Source organism: Haliotis rubra, unplaced genomic scaffold, assembly GCF_003918875.1.
Source record: "Haliotis rubra isolate DU_JTF1 unplaced genomic scaffold, ASM391887v1 Scf322, whole genome shotgun sequence".
NCBI lineage: Eukaryota > Metazoa > Mollusca > Gastropoda > Lepetellida > Haliotidae > Haliotis > Haliotis rubra.
In genome coordinates this window covers 507,354-528,918 of record NW_025766994.1, presented here as the reverse complement: position 1 = coordinate 528,918, position 21,565 = coordinate 507,354, and the positions used below count along the sequence as shown (strand labels likewise).

The window sequence follows — 21,565 nt, the reverse complement described above, 5'->3', positions numbered from 1 at the left end:
TTTTTACAACTCATTGCCGTAATCCAAGAATGAATGAGGTTTGGACAAGTTTTACTTTAAGGCCAATTTCTTCATAACTGCCACTGACTTGTTTAAATGTGAGGTTTGAAAATAAGAAAATACAAACTGCGACTGAAACACTGTACAGTTGAAAAACATTCTACTCAAAAGAATAGTCAATAACTAATCTGTAATTCCATAGGGATATGAAAGAATCTGGTGTTCTTTAACTACTTTTGTGTAATATGTGTAAATAAGGTGATGCTGACAAACAATATTCTTTAAGTCTGTTTCTATGTTGGAGAGGAACAAATTTTATGGATTTGTTAGCATCTACACCAAAATGTTGAATCTATTGCAATAACAGAAGTTGTCAATCCTGTGTGTTCCTCTTCATCATACCAGCTTCTAAATGACACTTATGAATTTTTTTCTGAGTTCTTATTGTCTCAAATTATTTAAATGTTAAGAAATATATTATGAAATGAGTTGCACAGTACTTGGGGTGGTTTTGTAAAAAAAACTTACCAGCTAAATTTTTAGTTAAGTGGTCAGCACAGCTGCAGGCTACTCCCAGCGGCAATAGTCTGTCTCACAGTCCCTGAACCATATTATTTTCCCTACTGTCCAGCCCTCCCTGCAATGCTAAAGCCCTAAATTAAGCATGTCTAGATTTCCTCAGGTTCTGAATTTCCCATGTCACTGGGGCTCATTTCAATAAAATGGGTATATTTGTCACTATCAAAATTATATACATGTATATTCAGAGACTAAGCATTTGTCTAAGTGGGCAACTGTACAAAGACGTCATTCTTCAACTGATATGATATATTAATAAAGCGTCATTAGAAACCAATCTTTATCCAATAAAATGCAACTTCTTGCAACTGTGAAAATACTCTTTCGGCAAGGGTACAGTGATATTGTTGATGTTCAGAGCTTTTCGAACGCGATTGCCCGACATCAAACAATTAAGCCTCGCGTGTTATTCATCTGAAGGTTAGAAAGCGGAGGTATTTTCGTTGTTGTCTCATGTTACCGGCGAAAAGCCACTGATATCGGGGAAATAGTGCGACCATACATATTATTTAAGAAATCTTTTTATAATAATTTTCACCGATTACGTAAAAATGAAAATATAAAAGAAAAAGTCGCGGGCATGTTATGACATGTCACAAATGGAAAAAAAATCGCCATAGTTTTTGCTTCTTTAGCGTGGTTTATCTGGACATTATAAATGTAAACTTGCATTTTCATTAAAAAATAAATTTATTTAAGTTATAGTTGTATTATTTGAATTGTATTATAAAAAATAAACCTCATATTTATCAACAGTGGGATTAATCAATTATAATTTACCTCAAACTTGTGTTTTCCAAAAAGTTATTTCGAATCACCGATGACTCTTGAAATGATTTGTCCTGATCAAAGCACCTTAGACAGTCTGTTTTGCTGTAAATGAATGCTGGTATGAACAGCTTGGAACAAGAAGCCAGATGTTCAAAGGCAACAGCCACACCATCACTTGTTTCAAGGCTGTCAGAATGTGTTGACAACGCTGACGTCCTCAAAGAATTGGTTTATTCATAAGTCATGAAGCGTTGGTCTTTGATTTCCTGCAGCATAAGTAACATGCACATGCCTGTCAGTTGACCTTGACCTTGACCTTTACTGCCTGTATACATGGGGTGGATCAAAGCAATGTGCCATCCTTCGTTACATACCTAAATTACAATGTCAGCCAGTTGCCATTCAGAGCTTGATCATCCCGTCTACAAAGAAAATTTGTGAAGTTCTTAGCAGCTTTTAAAAATTAAAATGTCTCATGGTGGGTCTTTTTTGTTCTTGTTTTTTTTAATGTTTTTTTTTATCCTACAAAGGATGGATTTTTTTCACACATTTTTGTCATTCTAACATTGAGTGAAGGATTCAGATGAAATGGAAATATCATGTCAATGGAATCTGACCATTAGTATTTATATGTTTGAGATTATTTTTTGTAATCAGAGAGGCACATTTCCACAGACAGTACTGAGTTCTTGTTATAAGCTGTTTGTGAAATATTCCTCCAGGGGATTAAATGACCTGAGTAGTCTGGGTTGTACAGATTTGTCTCCGCCACACTCATTGACGGGCCTCAATATATAGCACGAATATCACTGATTTGTTTGGGTGTGAGTGAGTTGGGTTCAGTGCCACTTTAAGCAGTAAGTTAGTTCATCACAGTGTGTCGGCTTATTGTTAAAGGAAAGCTTGAAGTTATTGCATGTCTCTGCCGGGATGGTGGGTAGCCCAGTAGTTAAAGCGTTTGCTCGTCACAAAGGCCAGGTTCAATTCTCCAATATGGAAAAATGTGTAAAGCCCATTTCTGGTGTCCCCTGCCGTGATATTGCTGGAATATTGTGGCTTAAATCCCAACTCACTCTCTCACTGATGTTTACCACTTTGGTGAAACCCAGTAGTGTGTGGTATTATGCTGTCAAACCTTTTGAACCCAAGATCATTGGTTTCTGGCATGCCAAAGGGACACAACTCTGCAAAGGAAGACTTCTTAGTGACATTCACTCTCACTCTTGAAAATATACTATTACCTTTTATGCTAGAACTGCTTGAAATATGCCTTATTGCCTCTGTTGTTTTCAGTGTAAGATTATGAGTGAGTGAGTTTAGTTTTTACGCCGCTTTTAACAAAATTCAAGCAATACCACGGCGGGGGACACCAGAAATGGACTTAACACATTGTGCCCATGTGGGGAATCGAACCCGGGTTTTCGGCGTGACGAGCGAACGCATGCCTTAACCACTAAGCTACCCCACCGCCCCTGTAAGATTATAAAGATCAGTGAGAAAATATTAATAATTACAAGATTTATCCATTTCTTGCAAACTTACTTTCATTCTGGGCTACGCCACTGTTTAAGATGTCAACTATTCTGGCCTCTTCATGAGATAAGCTTGTTATTTCAGAAGCTAAGACAAATTTCAAAATATCCAAAAATATCTTTACCTGAATGTGATGATTGAAGATGTTCAAGTCGTAAACTTTCAAGATCAGGTTTTCTCGTATATCTTCAGAACTGTTTTGTCAGTCCATGCTATGATATCTTTGAGCCAATCTGCTCATGTAATGGAGCATTTCAGGTGCACCCATTTAAAAAACTTTTGTTGGAGACTGTTTAATGTCCACTCCCATGGATGTTCCTCCCTCCCACGTTATCACGTGTCATATCAGGGAGCACCTGGCATAGGGGTGTCATCAATGGGGCAGTCTCCGTGTTCAGTCACATGAGGAGGATGCACCTGGTCACCTCTCCATTAGCTGCTGTAACACGGACATCTGTATCATGTCACACACCTTTTGGTTTTTGGTACCTGTTCATTTTCTGTGGAGTAGCCTTAGGGCTGTGTATTGGCAAATAAATTGTATTGCGATTCAGGTACTCTTATTGTGATAACTTCAGAAACCATGTATGAATGAAGTATTTCAGAAAATGTCTGTCAAATAGTGCAAAATCATTTCAACCATGTTTATCTTGAAAATCAACTACACATTAGGAATGTTCATCAGTGGTTATCTGAGTCTACAGAGATAGTGAGTGAGTGAGTTTAGTTTTACGCCACACTCAGCAATATTCCAGCTATATGGCAGCGGTCTGTAAATAATCGAGTCTGGACCAGACAATCCAATTATCAACAGCATGAGCATCGATCTGCTCAATTGGGAACCGATGACATGTGTCAACCAAGTCAGCAAGCTGACCACCTGATCCCATTAGTTGCCTCTTACGACAAGCATGGTTACTGAATATCAATATTCAAACCCGGATGTTCACGGGTCCATACAGATATAACAGCAATGATGTACAATAATAATTCCCTAGCTCATTTGCATATTTATTGCATAACAAGATTGATAATTTTTTATCACATTGATAAATCATACCATTATGTGAGAAAAGTGTGGATTACAGCTGTAATTTAAATACTTCAACTGGTCTAACAGTTGATTGTCAGATACATTGAAAACCTGTTACAAGCCCCGCTCTCGAAATGATGAAATGAACGTGTTTGTTCCCCATCAAACTTTGAACTGCCCCAAAGCCATATCAGAAGTTATTTTGGATTAGTGCCACATATGTACAACTTTATTTACATTTTCCTGTGCACATTTGACGGGTACTGAAAGACAGTCCTGACCTCTGCCCGCAAGGTGGCATGTGCATGTTGCATGAATATGATCGCTACTGCACATTTAATGACATTTAGTTATCGGTGCTCATGCACAGTAAACATGCCTGACAGAATCTTTGATGTAGTTCAGCTCTCTGCGTGCGCGGTTTGTTGTGTGAGTGTGCTTGCGTGACAGAGAGAGGCAGTGTAATGAGATAATGATCAATCTATATTGATGACACAGGTCGATGACATTCAGTGAGGTGACTTCAACAGTTCAATTCTGAATCATGTGGTGAACAATATCTCCTTGATGGTGTCGTGTGTTGAAACGAAGGTTTTACACCTTCTATAGCTTGTAATAGCTTTCAGGAGCAATACAAAATGATTTTTGTAATTTGAGAAAAGAATGTATTGAAAAGCATTGGAAGTTTGGAACATATGAAAGGTGTACTTAGGTATATATGTTTTATGGATGAACCAAGGTGATTCAGATAAGACCTGGTCCTGTTGCTAGGTGTGGAGCTGACAGTGTACAGCTGGTTGAGGCTGGAACTGGCCCCACTGTGCTAGGTACACTTTATAACCCATTTGGTGGAGGTGATATCCAGCTCTATGTATAATGTGTAATGGAAGAAGCTGAAGTAAGACAAAAAACATTGGACCACCTATAGTTGTGAGATGCATGTTTTTAATGTGTTCATAACAGACTGTAAACTAGCATCAAGACTGATGTCAAGAAGCCTCTGCACTGTATGTGGTGTATAAATAATCAGAAATAGAGGTTAGAAGTTTGTGGGCTTTGGCTACGACAAGTTCTCCAGCTAAGACAGCTGTCAAAGTGTGACACAAGACACTAGGCACTTCACTGGTTTCTAGATACAGTCAGGAAAAATTGCAAATGTGAAAAAAATCAATACTGAAATGCCTCTAGTTGTAATACGTGTGAGATGTCATGATGAATGTCTCTAGTTGTAATACGTGTGAGATGTCGTGATGAATGCCTCTAGTTGTAATACGTGTGAGATGTCGTGATGAATGCCTCTAGTTGTAATCGTGTGAGATGTCGTTGTATCGTGTGAGATGTAAGTGATGAATGTCTCTAGTTGTAATCGTGTGAGATGTCGTGATGAATGCCTCTATTGTAATGAATGCCTCTAGTTGTAATACGTGTGAGATGTCTAGTTGATGAATGCCTCTAGTTGTAATACATGTGTCGTGATGAATGTCTCTAGTTGATGAGATGCCTCTAGTTGTAATCGTGTGTGAGATGTCGTGATGAATGTCTCTAGTTGTATGTCGTGTGAGATGTCATGATGAATGCCTCTAGTTGTATCGTGTGTGAGATGTCGTGATGAATGCCTCTAGTTGTATCGTGTGAGATGTCGTGATGAATGAATGCCTCTAGTTGTAATGTCGTGTGAGGAGATGTCGTGATGAATGTCTCTAGTTGTATCGTGTGAGAGTTGTAATAATGCGTGATGATGAATGTCTCTAGTTGTAATACGTGTCGTGTGAGATAATAAGTGATGAATGCCTCTAGTTGTATCGTGTGTGAGATGTCATGATGAATGTCTCTAGTTGTATCGTGTGAGATGTGCGTGATGAATGTCTCTAGTTGTATCACGTGTGATAATAAGTGATGAATGCCTCTAGTTGTATGTGATCGTGTGAGATGTCATGATGAATCCCTCTAGTTGTATCGTGTGAGATGATGATGAATGTGATGAATGTCTCTGAGTTATGTCGTGATGAATGTGTCGTGTGAGATGTCGTGATGAATGTCTAGTTGTAATACGTGTGAGTGTTCACGTGATGATGAATGTCCCTCTAGTTGTAATAATGTGTGAATGAATGTCTCTAGTTGTAATCGTGTGAGATGTCGTGATGAATGTCCTCTGTGAGTTGAATATCGTGTGAGATGTATGAATGTCTCTAGTGATGAATGCCTCTAGTTGTAATAATGTGTGAGAGATGTCGTGATGAATGCCTCTAGTTGTATCGTGTGAGATGTGTACCGTGAGATGATGAATGTCTCTAGTTGTATGTGTCCTAGCTGTAATATCACGTGAGATGTCGTGATGAATGTCAATCGATAATGTGTCTCTAGTTGTGTATCGTGTGAGAATAAGTGATGAATGTCTATGCTCTAGTTGTATCGTGTGAGATGTGAATGATTGATGAATGTCTCTAGTTGTATCGTGTGAGAGATGTCATGATGAATGTCTCTAGTTGTAATATCGTGTGTCGATGAATGTCTCTAATACGTGATGATGATGTCTCTAGTTGTCTCTAGTTGTATAATGTGAGATGTCGTGTGAGATGTCGTGATGAATGCCTCTAGTTGTATACGTGTGATGAGATGTGTGATGAATGTTGTAATATGATGAATGTCTCTAGTTGTATCAATGTCGTGTGAGATGTAAGTGATGAATGTCTCTAGTTGTATCGTGTGAGATGTGATGAATGTCTCTAGTTGTATCGTGTGAGATGTAAAGTGTGATGAATGCCTCTAGTTGTAATACGTGTGAGATGTCGCGTGATGAATGTCTCTAGTTGTATCGTGTGAGATGTCATGATGAATGTCTCTAGTTGTAATACGTGTGAGATGTCGTGATGAATGCCTCTAGTTGTAATCGTGTGAGATGTATGAATGTGATGAATGTCCTCTAGTTGTATCGTGTGAGATGTCAGTGATGAATGTCTCTAGTTGTAATAATGTGAGATGTAAGTGATGAATGTCTCTAGTTGTAATAATGTGTGAGATGTAAGTGATGAATGTCTCTAGTTGTAAGATGTAAGTGATGAGATGTCTGAATGTCTAGTTGTAATGTGAGATGTCGTTGATGAATGTCTCTAGTTGTAATACGTGTGAGATGTCGTGGATGAATGTCTCTAGTTGTAATATCGTGTGAGATGTCGTGTGATGAATGTCTCTAGTTGTAATACATGTGAGATGTCATGATGAATGTCTCTAGTTGTATCACGTGTGAGATGTCGTGATGAATGTCACTAGTTGTATCGTGTGAGATGTGCGTGATGAATGTCTCTAGTTGTAATACGTGTGAGTGTGAGATGAATGTCTCTAGTTGATGAGATGTCTCTAGTTGTATAGTTGTAATACGTGTGAGATGTAAGTGATGAATGTCTCTAGTTGTAATACGTGTGAGATGTAAGTGATGAATGTCTCTAGTTGTAATCGTGTGAGATGTCGTGATGAATGTCTCTAGTTGTATGTCGTGTGATGAATGATGTAATGATGAATGTCTCTAGTTGTAATACGTGTGAGATGTCGTGATGAATGTCTCTAGTTGTATCGTGTGAGATGTAAGTGATGAATGTCTCTAGTTGTAATCGTGTGAGATGTAAGTGATGAATGTCTCTAGTTGTAATCGTGTGAGATGTCGTGATGAATGTCACTAGTTGTAGATGTAGTGAGAATGTGTGAGATGTCATAGTTGAATGCGTGTGAGATAGTGATATGCCTCTATTGTAATAATGCGTGTGAGATGTCATGTGATGAATGCCTCTAGTTGTAATGTGTGAGATGTGATGAATGTAAGTGTCGTGATGAATGTCTCTAGTTGTATCGTGTGAGATGTCGCGATGAATGTGATGAATCTAGTTGTAATAATGTGAGATGTCGTGATGAATGTCTCTAGTTGTATCGATGTGTGATGAATAGTAAGTGATGAATGTCTCTAGTTATAATGTCGTTGTAATGAATGTCTCTAGTTGTAATCGTGTGAGATGTGATGAATGCCTCTAGTTGTATCGTGTGAGATAATGTGATGAATGTCTCTAGTTGTAATATCGTGTGTAGAGATGTCGCCGATGAATGTCTCTAGTTGTAACGTGTGAGATGTCGTGATGAATGTCTCTAGTTGTAATACGTGTGAGATGTCGTGATGAATGTCTCTAGTTGTAATACGTGTGAGATGTCGTGATGAATGTCTCTAGTTGTAATACGTGTGAGATGTCGTGATGAATGTCTCTAGATTGTAATGTCGTGTGAGTCATGTAGATGAATGTCTCTAGTTGTAATACGTGTGAGATGTCGTGATGAATGTCTCTAGTTGTAATACGTGTGAGATGTCGTGATGAATGTCTCTAGTTGTAATACGTGTGAGATGTCGTGATGAATGTCTCTAGTTGTATACGTGGCGTCTCTAGTTGAGATATCGTGATGAATGTCTCTAGTTGTAATACGTGTGAGATGTAATAGGTGATGAATGTCTCTAGTTGTAATGATGAATGCGAGATGTCGTCGATGAATGTTATAATAGATCTCTAGTTGTAATCGGTGTGAGATGTCGTGATGAATGTCTCTAGTTGTAATAATGCGGTGAGATGTCGATGTGTCTCTAGTTGTATGAGATGTCGTGATGAATGTCTCTAGTTGTAATACGTGTGAGATGAATGTCTCTAGTTGTAATATCGTGTAGATGTGAGATGTCGTCGCGATGAATGTCTCTAGTTGTAATGTGATCGTAAGGAGATGTCGCGGATATCCCGTGAGTTGTAATAAGTGTGTGAGATGTCGATGAATGTCGGATGAATGTCTCTAGTTGTAATCGTAGATGTGAGAACACGTGTGAGATGTCGTGATGAATGTCTCTAGTTGTAATACGTGTGAGATGTCGTGATGAATGCCTCTAGTTGTAATACGTGTGAGATGTCGTGATGAATGCCTCTAGTTGTAATACGTGTGAGATGTCGTGATGAATGCCTCTAGTTGTAATACGTGTGAGATGTCGTGATGAATGCCTCTAGTTGTAATACGTGTGAGATGTCGTGATGAATGCCTCTAGTTGTAATACGTGTGAGATGTCGTGATGAATGCCTCTAGTTGTAATACGTGTGAGATGTCGTGATGAATGTCTCTAGTTGTAATACGTGTGAGATGTCGTGATGAATGTCTCTAGTTGTAATACGTGTGAGATGTCATGATGAATGCCTCTAGTTGTAATACGTGTGAGATGTCGTGATGAATGTCTCTAGTTGTAATACGTGTGAGATGTCGTGATGAATGTCTCTAGTTGTAATTCGTGTGAGATGTCGTGATGAATGCCTCTAGTTGTAATACTGTGAGATGTCGTGATGAATGCCTCTAGTTGTAATACGTGTGAGATGTCGTGATGAATGCCTCTAGTTGTAATACGTGTGAGATGTCGTGATGAATGTCTCTAGTTGTAATACGTGTGAGATGTCGTGATGAATGTCTCTAGTTGTAATACTGTGAGATGTCGTGATGAATGTCTCTAGTTGTAATACGTGTGAGATGTCGTGATGAATGTCTCTAGTTGTAATACGTGTGAGATGTCGTGATGAATGTCTCTAGTTGTAATACGTGTGAGATGTCGTGATGAATGTCTCTAGTTGTAATACGTGTGAGATGTCGTGATGAATGTCTCTAGTTGTAAATGTGTGAGATGTCGTGATGAATGCCTCTAGTTGTAATACGTGTGAGATGTTGTGATGAATGTGACCATGGAGTTATTGCCCACACTGGTGTTGGCACGGGTGGCATAGTCATCTAAGGTGCAGCAATTGGCTGCACAGACTTCTGTGTCCTTCACGCACGCTAGAATCTGTTCTGGGTCCATTTCACCCTGGTTACACCTGTGAAGATCTGGGTTAGACACCCTGGTTACACCTGTGAAGATCTGGGTTAGACACCCTGGTTACACCTGTGAAGATCTGGGTTAGACACCCTGGTTACACCTGTGAAGATCTGGATTAGACACCCTGGTTACACCCATGAAGATCTTGGTTAGACACCCTGGTTACACCTGTGAAGATCTGGGTTAGAATTGGTCTTCAGTAACCCATGCTTGTCATAAGGGTCGACTAATGGGATCAGCCTCGCTGACTTGGTTGACTTATGTCATCATATGCCAATTGCATAGATCGATGCTCATGCTGTTGATCACAGGATTATCTGGCCCAGACTTGATTTTATTTACAGTCTGCTGCCATGTAGCAGGAATATTGCTGAGTGTGGTGTTTAAGCAACAAAAAAACAAACAAACATCATCTGATTATGTTTCTCGATTAATTAGCTCTATACCCATGTTAACGGGTGGCATCAAAATAGTAAATATCGGAAACCTGCATTAGTCTAGGATTTGCTCCGACACAGAGCGGACATGCCATCATATAGCTGGAATGCTGTTCATAGCACCATTAAAACTCACTCACCCACCCACCCACTCACTCACTCACTCACTCACTCACTCACTCACTCACTCACTCACTCAGTTGACCAAATGTAGCAGATAAACTTCTCAATGAATTATATATAGGAACCAAATTCCCTAAAGGCGATATTGAAATGCCAATGCTTGTAATTTGAGCGTGAGCTTGGATCATGACCTAATCTTTTGAGTTTCACACTTGAGATTGCTATCTGCTGAAAGTCAAGGTATAAGGTCATGTGAAACCTCATCCATCCTCGGAGAAAACTCTGCCTGACATGTTCATTGTGTTGTGCTAATGACCTTGTAACTACAGCCAAACTGCAGCCTCTCAGGTGCTGGGGTGTGTAATGTGGCCACACTTCCCGTAACACCCGCATTGTCATCCGGGGATGGTTTTGTTTCACGTTCCTTCCAAACGATGAACACATTAGCGATATATCATCCATCAATCTTTGATCCTGAGTGGATACGAGTTTGGCAGGTGTGGCTGTCATGATTTCTTCTTTTTATTGTTACTGATACAGTATTCGCTTAATCTTTGTCCCTTTGCTGGTTTTATGGGTGATTTAATTGTTTGACTTATTGAAAGAGGGAGCTGGGGCAATTGTTGTTCTGCTGGCTAGCTACGAGCTTGATGTATGCAAGCAGCCACCTTGGTGTTAGGCTTCATGTGTGTTCAATTCTCCCTCACCGGAGAAAGTTAATGAAATATTGTCACACGATTTAACCCCCACGTACAAAAATGTAGTACATTGTTTGACAAGTTTGACCCTGATGTTAGAAAGGTCATTGTCTGATAGGGACCGTCTCAAAACATTTTGATCAATTAAATGGACCTTATTTCTCGGATGTTATTAAACTTATCTTTTGGTTTGTTTGTTGAAGTTGATTAAATTAAAAAAAATTGGTGAAATTACAGAAAAGTAATTTCACCAACAAGGAGGATGGGGTTAATGTTTCTTGAAGCTTTGAGACGATGTCTCGGGTGAAATACTGAAATGTGTCGATTGCCCAGTGTTGGGATCTGTCATCGATGAGCTATACCAAGCATGTTTGCAGACAGATTTGCACGTTGTTAATAGAAGCATGAATCTGAGGGATTCTGTCGCCATGTTTGTCCACTAGGGGCACTGAGTGCATGAATCGGCTGACAAATGTGACCAATTCTCGTCATTCAAGCCACCAACATGTCAAATAGTCTCACCCCACCAGGTTCATAGTGAGGCAAGATCACATTCTCTTGTCGTGGTAGATCTCAGCACTCACTCCAATCATCAATATCACAACGTGGCAAATGTTGTCCATATACGAATGACCTAAAAAAATATGTAATGTAAATACATTTTTGACGCTGCACTTGGCTTGATAATTGTTTCAAACTATCCAGGTTGACTCAGTCTGACAACATGGGTGGTGAAATTAGTGTACATAAGGCTGAAATAATGTAAATGTCAACTGAGAGGGCTTGAGAACAGAGTTTAGTTATTTGATAAATTGTCAGTAGGAACTTGATGATTGTAGTGAAACCTAGTCTGTCTTGCAGTCCCTGAACTGCACTATGATCTGTTCTGCCTAAGCCTTCCTGCAATGCTAAAGTCCTTAATGAAGCAAGTCTAGATTTCCTCAGGAAACTCAACTCACTGGGGTTTTTTAGATTTAAAGGGGATTATTTGTAACTATCAGAATTGTATATATTCACAATCTAAACTTTAGTTCAAGTGAAACTATACAGTTGTCAAGTTAAGGACATCTCGGTTTCATGACAGCTTAACTGTAGTGATATCAAAAATCTGTAGTTTGAATATTCTGAGGTATATTTTCAGTTGTATATATAATAATCTTCATGTAAATATAATTCAGTGTAGTGAAGTTTTGACTTTAGGATGTTTTGCTTTTATGGTGGTGTGATTGTTACAAACATGCACAGCAGATTAACACTGAGCATGTTCACAGTATTTTTGCAACGCAAGCTCCACCCACACCATGATCAGGAGACAAAAGTCTGCTTGTGGGAGTGGGCTGAAGTGTTTCAGTTTCTGGAAGCATAAACACAAATATAATGTGTTTGTGTTTCAAATGATGTGGGATCTCTTGCAATTTATTTTATTATGCCTTAGGGAAACTAATATTATTTTACTGATAACCAACAAATTTTACATGTATATTATGAATGCATAATGAACGTGGATTCTGTGTATTTATTTCTAAATTTTGTTTTCAGAAACCGGCCGTATTTTGCCTGCTGCTTATGGAATATTCAGAACAAGTTCAAAGTATGACCCATGGAAGGGAATCCTTAAAAATTTATATGGAAGAAACTTCAACGAAATTCTTACCAGAGCAACGTAAGTAGAAATATGAATACTTCCACAAGTTCACTCGTTCAATAAGTGTACAACTCTATATGTTTGTAACATAATGGTAGGAGACCATATCAGGGGTCATTCCAGCAATATCACGGTCGGAGAACGCCAGAAATGGGCTTCACACATTGTACCCATGTGGGGAATTGAACCCGGGCCTTTGGCATGGTGAGCGAACGCCTTAACTACTAGGCTACCCCACCACCCCTAAAGGCAGTGAAATGAACTGACATTTTTTGCATATATTCTTTTTCTCTCTCTTCACACACACACACACACACACACACACACACACACACACACACACACACACACCAGGGAAAATAGTTGGTTAATGCAGACCATCTATTATATCTGGTTAAAGTGTTCACACATCATGCAGGCCCAGGTTCCATTCCACATGGGTACAATGTGTGAAGATGTTCTGGTGCCTCTTGTTGTCTGGACCATTCAGCTGAAAGTGTAGCAAAGTATCACTCACTCACTCCGGGTTAGAATTGGTCTTCAGTAACCCATGCTTATCATAAGAGGCAATTAACAGGATCAGGGGGTCAGGCTCGCTGACTTGGTTGACACATGTCATCTTATCCCAATAGATTGATGCTCATGTTGTTGATCACTGGATTGTCTGGTTCAGATTCGATTATTTACAAACAGCCACCATATAGCTGGAATAATAATGTTGACTGCGGCGTAAAACAAACAACCAACCAACCTCACTCACTCACTCACTCACTCACTCCCCAAAGCTGACATCTCTTGATGAAGTGACCTTTGTTTTGTCCTCAAGTACACACCAGTGTTATGACACCATAAAGTTCAACACACAGGAAGTGTAAGCGGTCTGATGTTAGAGACATGATGTCACAGTACGTGATCGAGTAGCTCCAGGTTGTGGTTCTACATTTTACTGTACACTCTCCAAATTCTTCGTGTTCATGTTTTTCACCTGCGATATTTGCTACCGGCTAAAAACCGCGACCCATTAGCAATGTAATGAAGCATGATCAGTATTTGACATCACCAAACATACAGGTTTGACAGACAAGTGCTTATGAATAAATAAAATGAGTGAGTGAGTTTAGTTTTACGCCGCACTCAGCAATATTCCAGCTATATGGCAGCGGTCTGTAAATAATCGAGTCTGGACCAGACAATCCACTGATCAACAGCATGAGCATCGATCTGCGCAATTGGGAACCGATGACATGTGTCAACCAAGTCAGCGAGCCTATAATCATGTTAGTCGCCTCTTACGACAAGCATGGGTTACTGAAGATCAATATTCTAACCCGGACCTTCACCTGTAGAATAAATAAAACTGGGGGGAAACCGGGCATCTGCAAAGTTGTTGGTCTAATTGTATAATGTTAGTAGAACAATCAACAAGAAGGATTACAAAAATGTCAAGTTAGAACAGATAACACAGGTAGAAAAAACACATACACAATAGACAAAACAGGTACAGAACTCAAGTAGACAAAAAGCTCCCTGATAATCATGATCCTGAGATTGGTGAAATGTTGATTTTATTCAAACTGAGCCCGATTAGAAACCAAAAAAACATTAAAAAGACATCACGGTTAGAAATAACCAGTTTGTTTGATCTTTGCAACAATGTACATCATCTGACATAAACAGCTGTTTGCTGTAGTCTGTTCAAACTAAGCAGGGTCTGTTTCTCTAAAGAAGGTTAAACAACAAGACACCAGATGTTGGTACATCCTAAACTTAGACAATGCCAATATAGCTTTCACCCTTGTACGAAACACAGCAAGTCTGGCTCAAGGACTAAATCTAGTTAACTTCCCTTTCTTGTGGTGTGTCTGTGTTTGTGTGTCAAGTGAGTTTCCAGAATAGGTGACCGCCGTCTCCTACAGGACACTGACCGAATGCGCTTCTCACACCAACCTTGTAAGACCAAAAAAGCAGACGGGGATAAAACGAAGCAAACTTAAATATTTGTCTTCACTAGGCTGTGGTTTTCTTCGTGTTTATCTTGAGAAGCACCTCATTGTCATGTGCGGCGATGAAAGCATGTCACTTTAATGTTGCTGAAGGCCAGCATGTTCCAACGCTTACGTTACACCGCAGGCTTTTGTACCATCCGTTGCATCTGCCCATTACACAGTTAGCAAAAGTTTAAATGGGAGTCTATTAGATTAATTTTGTTTGAAATATCTGAATGGGTCCCTTTCTGATGACCTGTTGCTGGAAGTAAACACACAGAAATGTGGGTTAGTGCGATTATGGGTGCAGCAGTGAAAGGTTTAAGCTTGTCAAAACAGGTTGAATTGGAAAAGAACAGCGATCATGGAATGCACTATTCCTGCACACACCTTGGTGGTGACAGTCACATGTATTAAAGGTGGACTGTGCTCCTAGTAATTGGCTAAACCAGCCAGATTGGTCATTATGGTACATAACTGTTACTCCTAGTAATTGGCTAAACCAGCCAGATTGGTCATTATGGTACATAACTGTGACCTGCATTAAAGGCGGACTGTGTTCTCAGTAATTGGATATAACAGATAGACTGGTCATTATTGTACATAACTGTGACCTGCATTAAAGGTGGACTGTGTTCTCAGTAATTGGCTATACCAGATAGACTGGTCATTATGGTACATAACTGTTGCCTGCATTAAAGGGAGACTGCACCGAGTCATTAGCTATACCAGCATAAAATGGGGACCTCAAAAAGTGAAGAGCAATGTCTGGTGAAAAATTTACAATTTTATAGTTCGAGGACAGCCATTATACAGAAATAAAGTCCATGATGTAATAGATGTTGTATTCTCAGATAATGCATAATGAGAACTGTTGTGTGGTTATCATACATAGTAACTCTCCTTTGCACTTAAATGGGGACTGCACTAAGTGAGAGGGTAGATCATTGACTTTGTGTGTTGGCGATTTGGTGACTCACTCCAGATGGGACTCAACCACAAAAAGTATCTGTACTTTACTTAGAAAGTGTAGTTCCAAATATAACATTTGTTGGAAGACAATTGGATGAAGTGGATGTAACTTTAAGACTATAGGCTAGACTGCAAGACACTAAGCTGCAGTGGGTTGAACTACAAGACTACAGACTACGTTCAGTATGTCTTTAAGGGAATCCCTGCACTCCTACCCAGCTTCATATCCCAAGGGGGCGGTGGGGTACAGTCTAGTAGTTAAAGCGTTGGCTCGTCACACCGAAGACCCAGGTTCGAATCCCCACATGGGTAAAATGTGTGAAGCCCATTTCTGGTGTCCCCTGCCGTGATGTTGCTGGAATTTTGCTAAAAGCGGCGTAAAACCAAACTCAGTCAGTCAGTCATATCCCAAGATGTTCTTCCCCAAATATAGATATAAACAATCATAGCCTTACATGTTCACACTCTCATGTCTTTCTATGTATTCATTTGACTTCTTACATTTCAGCTATTGTGCCTACTACTTGGTGACAAGCTCTCGCGCAGCCTGCAACAGCACCGAGGTCAACCAGAAGTGGGCCAGATCACTCAACAAGGGAGCTGAGGTTTGCGTGGAGTGTCAGCCGACAGCCATGGACCGAGACCGTGGCGTCCGTTGTATTGGCCACGGAGTGATGAACAAGCTGACGCGATGGACTGCCATCAACGTACCTCACTGCAAGGGAGAGTGGACCATGACCGTCGATCACAAGCCCTGCACCTGTGACCGGGATGAGGACCCTGATGATGATCCAGCAGACAGAGATGGACCCACAAGAAACTTCATCTTTATTTAGACATCGCTGAAACAATGTCTTAAAACCAACCACCATCTTCAGACTAGATCTGATCATCTGCCAGATGGCATTGTCTTATCTCAAGGGAGACAAGTCTGCTCGCATTTCACACCTTCCCATAATTCCTGTATGCAGGAAGTACTGACAGAATGAATGCTATACCACTTGGTGTCTTTGAGCACTGTAGATTGTTTGTATAGAACTGTGGACTGTCTAGTGTAGCACACTCTAGTGATTCATTCACTATCATGTATAATACATTATTATAAACAGGGACATACTTTTGTAATCATTGTACAGCACATGTTGTGGCACCTGTTCTAAGGGCAAACCAGGAGATTCTGCACCAGTAGCTCTGGCAGGAGGATCAGGAAGATCACTACCAATAGTCTCTTTCTGCCCATGCAATAACATTACACCAAGGCTGACGTTCTGTTGTCTGGTTTGGCAGACATGGTTTGTCTTTGAAATTCAGGCTTTGCTGGAAACAACCATCTTCTATCAAGAACACCAGTTAGCAGCTTTCCAACGGGACAGGTTCTTCAACTACCAAACCAGGATTATTGGCCAGTACTCGACATAATGGTCAGGGATGAGAATTTTCCGCAGATCCACGGAATTCCGGGAATTTCATAAGGCCAAGGGTCATTTTTGTGAATCATCTAAAGCCTGCGGCCCCCAGACCCCCGGCTAGTTTTCAGTTTTTCTCAAAACTTCATTCTCATGCCTGAATGGTACTCTACTTATATGTCCCTTAAACCTGCTTTTCAAGAGTTTGTCCATTGTAATAAGGTGCCATTAATGCAAATTTCATTCGAGGTTATTGTTACAATGTTTTGCATCCTTCCCCATTTCTGACATTCGTGCATAGGTCTCCTTGTTTGCCTGAGGAGTCGTTGTGTTGAACAACATTAGATTACATACCAACTGTTAGTTTCTAGTTCACAGCATTAACCTTCTTACTGTATGGTCCGTAGCTTGCTGTCCCACTGTATCATTATTACACAACTGGCATGTATTTGTTAAATTTTGTGAATTTCAATTTGACGCTGATCTTTCCATTGGATCTCAATTCAGATAGTTCATTAAGTCTACTAACAAGTGAAAGTGCACATCAATAAATTGTTTCATTGGTCAGAGGATAGATTACTGGATTCCTACAGACATAAGACAAGCAAGATTCTCAGTACCTTGTTCACATCTTGAACAGGGCCCTTATTCTCGAAACGTTCGTAGCCCTAAGAATTCTTAACTTTGATCGTAGCCTGTGTGTAGAATGGGCTTAAGAAGTTCATAGGGCTACGAACATTTCGAGAATAGCTAGCCTGATTTAGCCAAACTCTTTACTGATACAGTATGTGAATATTTGGCACTGCAGTAGCCAGCATGACCCAGGCTTCCAGGAATCTTGCATCAGTGTGTACCCATCTTGTACCACCAGTTGTACCCATCTTGTACCATCTGTGTGTGTGATGTATTCAGTAATGATGTGTTACAGTGTACTCATTGCAGCTATTTATTGTTTAACATGTTTAACATATTATTCAACCCCCGTCATCCTAGTGCTGTCTATGTACAAAGGCCAACTTTCTAATTTTCTACAGGAAGTGTATAAGTGTTGTCAAGTGTTGTGTTTAGGATACACGTTGGTGTGCTTACATTGTCAGGATATTTGAATGCATTTGGGAACATGTGAGCGTAATGGTCTAGAAATATTGTCATTGTCACCAGTAATAACAAAAGCCCTATTTTTAAATATTTCAAACATTTTGTTTGGTGAATGCTGGAAATGTATTCAAAACCACCCAAAAAATTATTTAAATAAAAATACGAATGCTGTTAGCTGCTTAGTCATAGGTCATTTTTGTCACAGCATTCATGTCTTTGTATAGATAACATACATTGTTGTCCTCTGTTAGGAACATTATCATATAGTATTAGTCATCCCCTCATCAAGCTCTGTAGTTTACACACAACATACACATCAAGCTACAATCTAGTGTAAATATGCACAGCTGCAAAAGGACTGGTCTCTGAAATTTATCTTGCAAGTGCATAAATACCTTTGTGAAAGATATTGGTTATACTCAGGAAAGACTGAAGAGAATGCTGTTTCCTTTTAATTTGTACATGGGATGAGGTTGTCATGTCCGAGAAATCCTTCTCCATCTCAGTTCCATGCAATTAATTCTAATCAGCAGGTGTAGGTAGGTTTTTGATGTGTGATTGGTCTTACATGTGGTGGAACACTTCTAGTTTTTTACATTTACAGATAGTGGGAGACGTTGAATAGAAAAGATGCATGAAAGCATGAAAGAGTATGGCACAAGAGACAGCCCTGTCTAACACCTATTAGTTTGTCAGTATTAGCATGGTATTGAGCTTAATTTTTCAGCATTGTCAGTTAGATCTGTACAAATGCTTCAGCATTGCACGCTAGTGTATTATCAAGCAACATTTTATTATTTATATCTGTTTCAGAAAATTTTAATTTTCACCTCAAAGTGAACACTGATCAAAATGGTGCTGAAAGGTCATGGCAACATTTAAGTTGCTATGGTGACCAGCCAGTCACATGATTGTTTCCATGGTTGCCATGGTCATGTGACTTCCATGTTTACATGTCCAGTCTTTGATGAAGTCATGTGTCCAGTGGCAGATTGAGGGGTCATCAGTCATGTGATTGGGTTTTCCATATTTGGTAGTCCACGTTCGTACTGCAGTGGGGCCAAAATCTTTTAAATGTGCTTCAACAATCTCTGTAAATTAATATTTTTGTAAAGGAAAACTAGAATACGGTTATGTATCATTTGCATTTTGAGATTGAGTAAACATACATAATTGTAGCAATTAAGTGAAAGCTTCAAGCAAAAAGGAAGCCCATATTCAAATGCATCCAACTCAAGTTCCTGTTTGACTGATTAAACCTATTGACATTTGTGTAACCAATGTTCAAGGCAATCTCACAGGTTAATAACATAATTATCCTACATTAGATGCCCTAGTAGCCCTCTGTACCTCTTGTATATACTATTATCTACGCATTTCCGTTCATTACAATTGTATGTAAGCATTCATAAGTTTTAACTGTACAAATTATTTTTAAACATAGATCAACGTCATCAAGTGTTGATAAGTACTGAATTTTTAGACTCTTTTTATGGCTGTTGCAAAGTTTTGTATTTCACAGCATTTTAGGCCGGTGTTTACACGAAGTTTACATGTGGAGTTTGCCTAAAATAAACACTTTCTTTGCCAGTGTGTGCCATGTTGTTATTTTACCATCGCTTTTCAGTTTGGCATAAACGTGATTAAAAAATGTCTGGGTGAACTCAATGTCTCTATGCATTGTTTTATCAGCTAAATGTATTGTTCCAGCCATAGAAACAACAAGTAGCATATTGTAACAAGGCGAGTCAGTTTAGTTTTACGCTGCACTCAGCAATATTCCAGCTATATGGCGGTGGTCTCTAATTGGTCGAGTCTGGACCAGACAATCCAGTGATCAACAGCATGAGCATTGATCTACGCAACTGGGATGCGATAACATGCCTCGACCAAGTCAGCCTGCCTGACCAACGATCCCGTTAGTCGCCTCTTACGACAAGCATGGGTTACTGAAAACAATTTCTAACCCGGATGTTCACGGGTCTTGTAACAAGGGTACAAAGGTAGTTGACGTGAACCTTGCGTTAAAACTGACATTGGTTCGGACACAGAGACGCACTCACTTTCTACATAAGTTCAATAATCTTAAACACAAACCCCAGGAAACAGCAAGTACCATGGGTAGCCCAGCCCTAACCTTGTGTCAAAATCGACATTGGTCCAAACACACAGAAATAACCTCGCTCTCATCTTGAACGCGAAAAGCCTACATCTATCTCACTTTGCAGACAAAATATTGTTTAACGACCAAACACAATTTCTTTGCCCTTAGACTGGCGCCATTACTGACGTAACAATTCCCCGAGGCAAGGGAGTTAACTGATTTCTAAGGCCAGTTTGAACTCAGTTAACTCCCTTGCCTCGTGAAGATGGAAGCCAAACAACTTGGACGAAAACCTAGGTCAGCCATGGGATAACAGTCTTTGAAGAATGAGGACTATTCTTATGGATATACGACTTCTTTATTCTGTATAGGCGACGTTTCGACAGATTCTAATATCAAGCAAGAGGTACATGAAAAGTAATTTTGGGTGATATATATACATGAGATGTTTGGACAATAGATGAGGGATGAGGCGAAAATGAGTTAATAAAAATAGGTCTAAACAGTCTTTATCAAATAAACATGTAATACAACCAATTGATATGTATAAATGTATCACACTGTGTTGTCACTTGAGTCACGACTTCGAGGAAACATGTCACGTACCAGCTCCCATATGTCACCTTGCTTTCATTTCGAACACCGGTACAAAGCGTGACGTCCATTCTAGATGTTCCCCAGTGTCTGCAATCTTGTTAAAGGTTCAATATAACAACGTCACCAACCACTCTCTCACGCACACTTTATCGTCTAATACTTGGTTGTGATTTGATTAAAGCTATTTATAAACAATCCTGAAGTAACCGAGCTTCGAAAACACAATATTCGGTTCACAAAATGCTATGAGAACACAAACGTTGAATGCATGGACGGTTGTGATGAAATCTATTCATAACCAATCCTGTAAACGAGCTACGAAAATATTCGGTTAAAAAAATGTTCCGAGAAAACGCTGAATACACGGAGAGACGAATATGTCAAACGTTATAGTGATAAGACATGCTTACTAGGACTCTGATGCGAGCTGGGGCGGTGGGCTTGCCAAATGGTTAAAGCGTTGGCTAGTCACGCCGAAGACCCGGGTTCGAATCCCCACATGGGCACAATGCGTGAAGCCCATTTCTGGTGTCCCCCCGCCGTGATATTGCTGGAATATTGCTAAAAGCGGCGTAAAACCAAACTCAGTCAGTCAGTCTGATGCGAGCTTTCTACATATTCCTGTCGAGCTGCTGTTAGATACCTTTAGACACCAGCTGCACATGAGACAGAGTGCAACTAGTTTTCATTTATTTAAAATGTCATG

General features: G+C 39.8%; 1 protein-coding gene across 1 annotated transcript in view; it reads left to right on the top strand.

Annotated features, from left to right (window-relative positions):
* The window catches only part of LOC124283824 (somatomedin-B and thrombospondin type-1 domain-containing protein-like), a 100,410-nt gene extending 80,662 nt beyond the window's left edge, over positions 1–19,748 (top strand). The window contains exons 3-4 of the mRNA XM_046719847.1: positions 12,592–12,715; positions 16,163–19,748. Of these exons, the coding sequence (XP_046575803.1) occupies positions 12,592–12,715; positions 16,163–16,490 (452 nt within the window). The 3' untranslated portion in view covers positions 16,491–19,748. The remainder of the gene's footprint in view (positions 1–12,591; positions 12,716–16,162) is intronic.
* Positions 19,749–21,565: the final 1,817 nt, after the last annotated feature.